Source organism: Cyprinus carpio, chromosome B11, assembly GCF_018340385.1.
Source record: "Cyprinus carpio isolate SPL01 chromosome B11, ASM1834038v1, whole genome shotgun sequence".
Taxonomy (NCBI): domain Eukaryota; kingdom Metazoa; phylum Chordata; class Actinopteri; order Cypriniformes; family Cyprinidae; genus Cyprinus; species Cyprinus carpio.
Window position 1 is genome coordinate 22,084,214 of NC_056607.1, and position 12,121 is coordinate 22,096,334.

General features: G+C 35.5%; 1 protein-coding gene across 2 annotated transcripts in view; it reads right to left on the minus strand.

The window, feature by feature from the left end:
• Nucleotides 1-12,121, minus strand: part of LOC109063326 (AT-rich interactive domain-containing protein 3A-like) — a 50,855-nt gene that overhangs the window by 3,393 nt on the left and 35,341 nt on the right. For both annotated transcript variants that reach the window (XM_042734608.1, XM_042734607.1), the window contains exons 4-8: nucleotides 7,948-8,020; nucleotides 6,578-6,761; nucleotides 5,169-5,416; nucleotides 3,990-4,256; nucleotides 45-134 (exon numbers count right to left, since the gene is read on the minus strand). In XM_042734608.1, coding sequence (XP_042590542.1) covers nucleotides 45-134; nucleotides 3,990-4,256; nucleotides 5,169-5,416; nucleotides 6,578-6,761; nucleotides 7,948-8,020 — 862 coding nt within the window. The remainder of the gene's footprint in view (nucleotides 1-44; nucleotides 135-3,989; nucleotides 4,257-5,168; nucleotides 5,417-6,577; nucleotides 6,762-7,947; nucleotides 8,021-12,121) is intronic.

A 12,121-nucleotide genomic window follows, 5' to 3' on the forward strand; every position in this document is an offset into this window, starting at 1 on the left:
GAAACGAGGAGAACTTGAATAGAAAGAATCTGTCGGCTCCTCACCGGTGTAGACGACTCCATTGAGCTCCACAGACATGCTGATGCTGTTTAGGCCATTGCTGTTCAGGTTCATGGCGGAGTCCTGCCTGCTTTCTGATAGAAAGGAAAAATAAGAAAAAGATTTTAAGTCTTTTTTTCTTTTTCTTTTCACACTTTGGAAAATTATTAACACATCTCTCCTCAAAGAGTAGCATGAGGTGTTATTCACTTCACAACATTAAAACCACCTGGTTAATGAGGCTGTACAATAATGGTAAAAGGTTAATCATAATTATTTTGCAAAAAAATTGCAAAATTGTCATTTTACTTTTTTTAACATTTCATCAGAATTATTGCATTTCACATAAGCACAAATCAAGAGGAGAACATAAACTTGCATGTAAGCATGTTTGTGTGTCCAGAAAATAGTATGGCTGTATTACGCTTTTATTTCAGTAGAGATCGCTATACTCCAATTTACATGTACGCCCGTGTTTTCAGTGCATCAGTGCTTTTTCCATGTTCCTGGTACTCCAGGTTGGGAGATTAAGGAGTTGTTTACACAACATCATTTATATTTACTAAAAACAGAAAACTTTTTATGCATTTGGACGTTTATTTAAATGTCAACAGCTGAAAATGCCTGAACAAGAGGTTTCAAAGTGCAAGATTTTGAAAATGATACCGTCGTCTCTGTGTAAAAAAAACTACACAAATGTGAATTTGTGAAAACATACTCTAAATAAACCACTGGGTACAAAATGTACCGGTTTATGAAAAAAAGCTTTGATTGGGGGATTTAAATTCTTGAAATCTGGCAACTGCAGCCATGAAAGCTTGTTACCAATACAAGACAATGCAAATGGCAAATAAAACGAAATGTTTTCAGGATAAATAACCAGCAGGCAAATACAGAGGATTATGCTCTGTGATCACGATGATCACAATTCAAATACGATTCTGAACTGACTTGAGCTAAATAATGACACTATTGTTTTACAGAGCTGTTTTACTGTCTTCACAATTGAGTTTTCATAATTGGTTTGAAGAATAATGTAAAATAATAAATAAAACATAACATTTGTGCATCTCCAATCAACACACCGAGTGTTTTGTTACTGAATGAATCTTTCTGAACAAATCTTTTGAGTCAGTAATCCATTTTTTAACAATTCACTCCCTGCGTCTCAATGTTCATACTATCCATCATAAATATTATGTCAGATTAGAATAAGTGTGTCCCAAAGCACAGTAAGTTGAAAAGAGTGTACCAAAAGTCCCCGGATGGTCTACTATTTCAGGTCGATTTCTGTGGATCTGTGCATGCTCTAATGGCTAAAACTGCCCACAATCCATTGCGCTTTGGCAAAGGATTCAGTCCAGAACTACAAACACAAATAAAATTTGTTTGTGTGAATATGATTTTGGTGGTTGTTTTATCGACGGTTAGGTACAGAGGTTTACAAAAAGGGGTTTGAGTTACTCATAATCAACATTTAACCTTGTAAAAAATATGTATTTATTGTTATCCGTGTTATATTTCATCTGCAACAGCAATGTGAACTTTTATAAACATCCATTTGGTCATTAACTTTTGCAGAAAATGAGCAGAGTTCTCCGCATGAAAGACTCACGTCTGGCAGATCAACGAGCTACTTCTTTTCTCTCCAGTACCGCAGGAAGTTAATTGAAATGTGGAGGATGTTAACTGTGACGAGATGATTGACAGGCCAGTTTACAGTGACGGGGTGCGTAACAGGTGCAACAGAAAGGTCCTTTAAAGACGCAATTGTATGATGTCAGCTGTTTTGAACGAATCTTTTGAATGAGTGAGTCACTCGTTAAGACGAGAACTTGTCACCATCTACTGGCGATTTTACAAGTGCAAACCAACCAAGGTACCTACATCTCAAAAACACACTTGGCAAAATATGTTCTAGTTATCATTATTTAAAATACAATTGCATCATAATTATTATTACCTTATTATAATACCATTATTTAAAAAAAAAATCCTTGTAAAATATATTGTAGTTTGTTGGGCTAATATTAATGCAACTGAGCAAACACATACAGATTTGAAACAAATGGAGTAAATGATGACAGAATCTTCCTTGTTTAGCTGAGCTATCCCTTTAGGTGCCAACAATTAATACATAAGACAGGGGTTTGTACAAACCACGATCCCAAAGTGTGAGAATTATTAATAATGGTACTGGAATTGTTAATACTAGTAACTCATCTGAGGGCATTCAGACAGAATCGTTCCAGCAGGGGGCGCTGCCTTCGCCATTTCAATAGTTAAAAACAATGAAAAGAGTTCACATGCCGCGGCAGGGGGAACTTATTTGGTCTCTTATTCATCTTCCGATAAAATACACCAGCCGAAACCTCTAGTACTTGACAACTCTAACCAAGAAAAGGAAGTCATGCTGTGTCTAGGCTGGGGTTTCCACACAGCAGAACTATTCGCCTTGCCTTTTTGTCATTGCGGTCAACACCTCCAGTCTCCTAATGAGTCAGATCCCTCATGCCAGCATTCTTTAAAGTAAATAACATCAATGGAACTAATACAGTTCTGATAAGATCTAATCAGAGCACTTCTAAACACCCTGATTCCTCATTCATTAGAAAACGTGTTTAGTAAGAACAGTACTAGAGTACTACTGTGGGTTCAGTGACTCACCCGTGAGAAGGTTGCTGACTTCTCCACCCAACAACTACTGATCTGTATAGTGCACATGCCAGTAATTTAGTCTGGCTGTGGTAGTATTTCACACCCTTTCCTACAAAATAGATGGTACCAGTGAAAGATGATGTAAGAGGGGCTTTGCAGTGCTGTACTAGAAAACACACTGAGTTCATTTCATGACCTCATGAACCAAAGGTTGGATATTCCACACGCAGGTTTCCCTGAAACATCAGAAATTTTATAGTAAGGTGTTTTTTCTCAGGTCGGTGTTTATGGGAAAGAATAAAACCACAGTAAAAATGTCAATCGAGGCAACTCTATTCAATCCAAACCCAAAAGGCTTTCATATGCAAAACACAAATGAAGATATTTTTAATGAAACATGACTTGTTTCTAAATTCTAACACTTCAAAAAGTCCATAAAGAGAGGTAAAAGACTCGAATGGTTTAATCCACACAAATTTCATTTGTTCTTGCACTCAGACGAATACAGCTGAGCTTCCTTTGACAATATTTGATGTGTTTTATGTATGTGCGCTGATCCATGTTTATAAGTTAATAAAACGTTAAATCTGTTTATCATATGAAGTGATTCGGTCTCTTCAGAAGACTCGGTTTATTTATTTATTACAATATCTTCAGGCAAGCAACCCACCGTGGTTCTGTGGTTCTCAACCTTTTTTAGGCCATCAATGTATCTTTGTGTGCGGTGATTCTCTCGTTTGTCGGGTTTGGTTTCATCTGGCTTTAAACTAGTTTAAATCAAGTATGTTTTTCACTAAATTCAAGCGTTTCACACTGGATCTCACAGTGCTGCTTTAGACTGATCAGTAAACACATAGCAGCTCTAGCGCTGCTGTTTGAACTGTAAACCGAGCGGTTAAAAGCTCCGTGTGGTGCAGATTAAATGTGTAGCGCTGTTGCGTTTTGCTTTTGGCGCATATAGATTATATTGAACGTTTATCTAACACTTGTTATCGTTTATAGATTTTGAATGTTTGCTTTGATGCGTCCAGTGTAACACTGTGTTAGAATGTTGCAAAACATGTTCTTTTGCAAGTAGTTACAATGTTTCAGCTCATCCCATTGTGAATCTTGGCCGTAAACTTGTCTTTAACAAATGCCCCCTTTCAAAAAAATAGCTTCCAGCGCCTCCACTGGGGGACGATACCATCACCATTGAAAAATGCTGTTCTTGTCGGTTTTAAAATGTGACTATATCCCTACTATTGCCATAGTTGGTCCATCAGTAGGTCAGAATGTTAAAGTGTCAGTACCTTGGTTGTTGATGCGGATGTTCATGGGGATCTGTGCCGTCATGGCCAGCAGGTTGTGCTGAAGGGCTCTCTGCAGTAGCCGCTGGTGGTCCTCCAGTGGTAGTGCAATCTTCTTCTCCGGAGGCTCGCCGGACTCCAGCTTGTCCCGCAGCTGCTCCAGCGCAGCTACCTGTGCGATGGTGGCCGCCTGCGCAGCTGCAGCCTGAGCCGCAGCTACTGAATGAGTGGCCAGAGACACTGGCAGACGGGCCTGAACTCCGTCATCCTCTACAACAGAGAACGACAAAACACAGCAGTCATTAAAGACACGTAACCACAGTTACTGATTACAAATTACATGATCCATAATGCAATCAATTAGATTACTCGTTTTAGTTAATGCATTCTGATTGATTACTTTAAGATTATCGTGTACCATTTTGATAATAAGTAAAGAAAGAAAATACATTCCATTCTTTATCATCAACAACAAGAAATGCATTCAACTTTACATTACACAAGGGTTTCCCAAAGTAGGGTTAACGAAAGAACTGCTTAGGGTTCATGAGTTGATAAAAAGCGAATGATTAATTAAATAATAGAAATGCAAAATAAAATAAAAAATAAAAAATAAAATAACTGAACACACACAAAAAACTGATATTTTATTTTACTTGCATGCCAATGTGACCAATATCTGACATCAGAGAATTGTGAACATGCAAACAAGCTGTTAAATTATTTAAATGTGAATTTAAAAAAGTAAATAATTAATTCAAAAGTGTTTGGCTGACAAAAAAATAAAAATAAAAAAATAAACATGAAAAGTGTTTAATAACTTGCATAATTATTTGTCTCATACTTGATCTAATTGGTGCATTTGTCCCCAAATTCATAAGCACGGATCACAAATTTGCATTTACACGGCCATTCCATGTATCTAAATCATATGACACAAAGTAGAATTTTTTAAAAAGATACATTTTAAAGAGAAAAGAATTTGGAACAATTGTTGCTATTATTTGAACAGGATGTAATCATGATGTAGCCCAATCCATTCAAAAAGTAACTGTAATCTGATGATGAGCATTTTAAAATCTAATATAATCTAATTACAAGTACTCTATTTTTGGAATATGATTATGTAATCAGTTACTTCCCATCACTATGTAACCATGACCCACTGCATTAAGGTCTTACCTTTCTTAATTCTCTGTAAGGATGAGACCGATGCTCCGTTGCTGGGCAGGGCGATGCCCATGGGTGGCATGGAGAGTTTGGGAGAGGAGAGCATTGTGGGTGTCCCGTTGGGCGAGTAGGTGAAGAGCGAGCTGCCAAAGCTGTGTCTGCGTCCCTCTCGCCGGTTACTGTCGATGGCCGCCTGCAGCTCGTTGGGGTTGCTGAGACCCCTCTTCTCACATTCGTAAGGATACAGATACTTCATATACCTGCAGAGGGGTGCGAAATTAAATGTCCGTCGATTGCAAGACCAATACTGCTTCAGGTAGAGAAAGACCTTTGATGCAAAACACTTTGAAATGTAATCTAAAAAATTTGAAACTGCATTTCATGCATATGACCTGAGATCAGTAATATCTAAGTGCTCATGCACAGACATTCTTTGTCTCAGTAAAGTGGTTTACTGCTGTCTTAGTGAATCAAGCCAGTGACTAACCCATCAACTGTTAGTTGTGTGACAACCACTGGTTAATTATATTGTGATTATTTTATATACAGAAAATGATTAAATCTCTGGAGCAGTCAATTCAAACACAATGTGAGTCTATCGGTGATTTGATTTCTTCATTTCCACCAAAAATCCTGTAATCAGTGTCACAATTTACATCAGGTTTTCTCTGTGTTGGATATGATTAAAGTATATGGGATTGCAGAATAGGGGTGCATGATTTTGGGAAAAAAAAATTCTGATTTTTCTGGGTAAAATACTGATTTGCAAAAAAAAAAAAATGGGGGGTGGGAATGCATAAAGAACACCAAGTTTGTTTTGCTTGTTTGTAGGGCTGCACGATTTGGACTAAAATGTTGTGCTTACATATTATTATGACTAATGACAATTATTCTGAATATTATAATTGCTAAATTTTTTTAAACAAAATAAGAAATATTGCATATTACATTGTCATTATTAAATAAATAAATAAAGTATTTAAGAATTAACATAACTATTATCATTAGAAAATAATAGCAATAATAATTTTATTTAAAAAAAAAATACTTTTGTGAGGAGACAGCCTGTAATTACACACCATAAGGTTTTATTATAAAATATTATAATATTATGATACAAATCTGTTACAGCAATTTCTTAATTTTTGTCAGAAGGTGTGCAAAATCAAAAATAGAGCCCGTGCCTTTCATATGAAATATGAGCCTTTTATGCATTCACTGTGAATTAAAAATGTGCATCACAGAAGTAATAGCACTTATGACACTCCAGGAAATCCCTAATATGGACAAAGACATCCAACTATCGCTGTAGATGAATAAAAAGAAGATAGAAACACCTTTACTGATTAAACATGAAAACTTCTTTTTACGTAGAATACAGTAAAGATAATTTCTCCCGTGAAGGTGTTGTGAGTACATACTGTGTTCTGAGAGTGAAGGCAGCGCTGGTGATGGAGGTCGGCAAGTTCAGGCCCTTCGTGATCTCCCTCCACAACTTTTTATTTATGACCTCCACCAGCCCCCCCTTCTCTGTCACCAGCTGATACAGCATGTAGAGGTCCAGCACCTGCTTGGCCATGATTGGAATCCTGTTCACTGGCGTCCCTGCACAAAAACAAACAGCTGCGTTGAGCGTCTTAGCAGATCGAATGTATCCGCTACAAATCACAGACACTCCTGTTTTAGTCTGTATTTGGAAAAACTGAGTTTCTGCTTTTCTCTACGCAGCAGACTGTCACACACATGCATCTGTGCTAGAAATACACAGAATAGTAGTAATAATGTATTTTTTAACTATATAATAAATTACACCTAATAATAATTTTCTTTTGTATGAATATGTATACATATATACAGTGCCGTTCAAAAGTTTGGGATCAGTATGCTTTTTAAAGAAGTATATTCTGCTCATCAAGCCTGCATTTATTTGATCAGAATAAAAAATACAGAAAAAAACAACTTTGTGAAATATTATTGCAAATTATTATTGCTTTGTGAACGGTCAATTGTTGCATGTCTCCAGTGTTTAGTTTCTGAATGAATCCGCGTTTTTAATTAATCGAATGAATGAATGACTCATAATTTTTTATTATTATTATTATTATTATTAATTCCAGAGTTTTCTTCATGCAGCAATGCTGTACACATGCTTTTAACAATAAAATAATAATAAATATAATTTTTTTTTATTATATATAAAATTATATTTAAAAATGTTATGTATATATATATATATGTGTGTGTGTGTGTGTGTGTGTGTATATATACAATTTAATAATAAATGTAACTGATTTTTTAAATAATTTTTAATTTTTAAATCATTATTTTATTTAATTTCAGAGATGCTTTTCTCTATAGGCAGCAGATTGTCGTACACATGCATTTGTCCTATAAATCAACATAGCTAATAAAATTTCTCTTTCAGGTCATTCATTTATTCATCAGGAGAAGGTTTAGCAGGTGTTGGGGGACATTTTCCACGGCCAGCGCAGCAGGTTTAACAGGAACACATGCTTCAGTCTCAAGGCCGGATCATGACATGGACATGTGTTCGCACTCCCACGTTTATAAACACACATGTGCTTGTGGGAGCCAAAGCCCTGCTTCAGCATGATATGAAGAGAGAAAACTGCAGCGCTCCGATATAAATACACATAAACATCACCGTGGAGATGTGAAAGATGAGCTGGGTGTTGATGTGAGCGTGTTGGGGACAGAGTTTGGAAAGTTCAGGGTCATAAAGGTCTCTATAAGATCAAGTACGGACATATCTAGATTTATTTATAAATACCTCTCTTCTGCATAAAGCTGAACAGATTATCCAGGAACTCCTTCCTCTTCGGGTCACTGTCTAGTTCATAGAGCTACATGTGAAAAACACAGACAGACAAAAAAGGTTAAATAGAGCAGAGCACAAAACTGCGTTCTCATCACTCGTGATGTCCTGATCAGGAACTGCATTATATGAGCAATAAGATATAAGAGGCTGTGCTATATTGTGAAAAAGTCACACTAAACAGAACTGTTAGCTAACAAGTGCTTAAAATATATTCATTATCGCAGATTACATTATTGCTAATCAATAAATTAATAAATAAATAACTAAATAAATGACACGTATAAAAACACTATTTAACAAGAAAAATTAAAAGTAATTCTTTCATTAGCAGATATAGTTTCTGATATGTAAATTCAGGTGTTAAAAAGGGGTGATTTGCATGTTTTAAGCATTATTGAGTGAAATTTAATTTGTGCAATTAAAAATCTTAATTATATATCATTATCATAATATTATATGTTATTATATATTACATGTTAAAATTATTTGTTTTATATAATTACACATTTTACATATGAAACGTGTTATGTAAGTAATAAATAAATCTTATTATTTTCAAAAATAACATCCAGAAAATGCAGGCCAACCAAAATGATAACTTGCTGAATTGAATTTTACAATTAAAAAATTTAAATTACATAAATATTTAAAATGTTTCTTTTAATTGTGTGTGTATTATATAGTGTGTGTGTATATATTATATATATTACATACATACATACATACATACATACATATATATATACACATACATACACACACACACACACACACACACACACATGAAATTACATGTTAGAATTATTTTAATTTAATTTTATTATACACTTTACATTTTGGTGCTATATAAATAATAAATAAACCTTGTAATTATTTATTATTATTTTCAAAAATAAGGTCCATAAAATGCAGGCCATCAAAAATGATAACGTGCTTAATTAAACATGCAATGAGATGAGATGATTTGACAAACGTAGTGAGGCCAAGTGATAACAATACAGCACACTATACTTTAGTTTTCATTGCATGGTGCAAAAGTTTTCAGCAAGATAACCCTTAGTGTTCCAGAAGACCAGAACTATTAGTTTTGTGTTGATTATGATATGTGCGAAAGGCTGAAGGATCTTAACATTAACAGAAGCCTCATGTGCCAAAAAGATCACGCTATTTAATCACGCACTGCCAGAAAAACAGTGCTGGTAGCTGAGCAACGAGTTCAATTGCTCCTTCTTTCTTGCTTTCTTCCAGTGTTCCTGATCTCTCATTAGCAGCAGAGAGCTCTTACTCAGGGGGAGGGTCTGAGGGAGAGTAGGCCAGCGGAGGGTTAATTACAGGATGTATGTGTTTTAGAGGAGTGCCACACTGTAAATCTCTCAAATGGCCTGCCTCTTCTCTGTTTTCTGCAGGGTACTCAGCCCCCACCCTTATTTCTTTTATCCATAATTTTACCATCAGTATCCCTTTTTACCAGTGAAAAATAAAGAAAGTGCAACATAATGCATACAGTTATAAGATGAGATATCAAATGTAAAATGTGTGATTAATCGTTGAAGCCGTTGGCATTTTTTTTTTGTTTCATATATGTTGTCACAACTGACAAGTGGGAAACATTTTCTACCAAACGTTTTATCAGCATTGGTGGAAAACAGATGTTTTTTTAAAAAAAATTGGTTCTTTTTTTGTTGAAATTCTTGATTCCCAACTCTGATGTTGTAAAAACAGTGATATATATAATATATATAATGTTGTTGTTTTTTTTTGCATTTCAACTAAATTATTGCTTTTTCACATAAGCACAAATCACGAGCACATTGCAGATTTAGTCGCAGCAAACAAAGCAAACGATCACATGAACGGAAACAGACTGGCTGTATTGCACTTTCTTTTTGAGCAGAATATCTAATTAGAGATCACTAAACTCAAACTTCCATGTTTGCTTGTGTATTTACCTCATGAGCACTTTTTTCCATAATGTACAGAGCAGGTGTGTGCATGGTTGCCAGGTTCGGAAGAATAAGTAAACCACTGGGCAGAATATGTATCGATTTATTAAAAAAGCTCAGGTTGGGGGATTTTAAATCTTCAAATCTGGCAACCACAAAGCTTGTGGTGGCTTGTTATAGATGCAACCACAAATGCCAATTAAAAATGAAATGTATTCAGGATAAATAACCAGTGGGCAAATATTCAGATGATTATGTTTAATAAACTGAGAGAGGCAGAAATCGTGATCACAATTAAAATAGGATTCACTGTGTGCACATATACATATATATATATATATATATATATATATATATATATATATATATATATATATATATATATATATATATATATATATATATATATATACACACACACACACACACATACATAAATAGATTTTTAGAATATTTATTACATATATATACATATACACACATATACACACACACATACATACACACACACATATATACATACACACACACACACACACATACATACACACACACACACACACATACACATATATATATAAAATCAGATAAAGAGGACCAATCATTAAGAATCCAACTCTCATTCTGAGATCTCCCCCTAAACGGCCTTTAGCTTTCAACAATGGATAAAGCTATAGATACTTTTACCCCAAATTCTGCTGATACACCCTAAGCCCCCTCCCTCATACTTTAGAAACACATCTGTTTATCTGTTTAAAGCGGGTGGAGGCAGAGCCGTCTGACATTACCTCAAACACAGGGTGGAGAAATGTACCAGTAAAGAGACGGTTGGATGTGAATGTTTAACTTCAACTGATGTTAGGCCTTAAATGTGGCGTCAAATATTTGGTGGTAAATAGCTGGTAAATTTAGTGAGAAGTACTGACTGACATCACAGCAAGACAAAAATAAACATAATAAACAACCTATACGGAAGAATATAAACAAGCATTTGCATCCCCATTTGAATTCAGGAATGTTGATGAGCTTCCCAAGAAATGGGCACAGAAATAATTACACACACATATAAACATACCTACATATCGTGTTACAAGTAGGGCTGCAGGATAATTTAATAACTTTATTTTTACTTGCCATTTGAATTATATTGCGTTGGTAACAAGCCTTCATGGTTGGGGTTGCCAGATGTCAAAAGGTAAAATCCCACAATCAGAGCTTTTTCATAAATTGATACGTTTTCTTTCGAGAGGCTTACTTAATCTTCCCAACCTGGCACACACACTCTCTCTGCATTACGCAAAAAGTGCTACTGTGTTGAAAACACAGACAAACATGAAAGTTACAGTTAAGTTTATCAATCGCTATTGAAATCTTCTGCTCAAATAAAAGTGTAATACAGTCGGTGTTTTCTTTGTGCACTCATTGGTGCTGTTTGCTGCGAGCAAACATACCAGTTGATGTTTTCTTGATTTGTGTTGCACCAGTTGTGTACCAGTTGATGTTTTCATGATTGCAAAATAATCATGATGAACAGTTTAACCATTATCATGCAGCCCTAGTTACAAGTGACAACATAAAGGTGTGTAACGCTTTTGTGGGTCAATTTTACATCTCAAAAGGTTTTGAGAAGTGAGCGAGTGATTGAATGCTGAATCGGATACCTCGGATCGACACGGAGAAGGTCTGACATTGTTTCGATGACACGTGAGCTGCTATTTCACACCTGCCAATCACCTCAAGAAAAAACCACAATACGGGGGAAGGGCCGGAAACGAGCGAGGCCCAAATGGGGGAAGGGTAACTATGAAAGCATATATATATATATAAGAACAGTATCAATCTCATAGATGCGCCTGGATCTGACTTCATTTGAATGGTGGGTTTGCATTGAGGGCAAAGGAGAATGTGGTTTCTGTATTACTGAGAGAAACTACAGGGTCACAACGTCCCTAGCTAAAGAGCGCCTCACCAGAAACACCTGCGGGGAATGAGAAATTGATTTCAGAAACCCGAAACTCTAAATTATTCAAATTATTTATTAATTTAACCAGTACTGAAATCTGTGTGGGCTGTGAGTCAGTCCAAAGTTTCAAATACACTGAACAGATAGTATGAAAAACCTGCATGATAATGATAATTAACTGTTAATCATGATCATCTTGTGCTCTCTCCCTCTCTCTCTC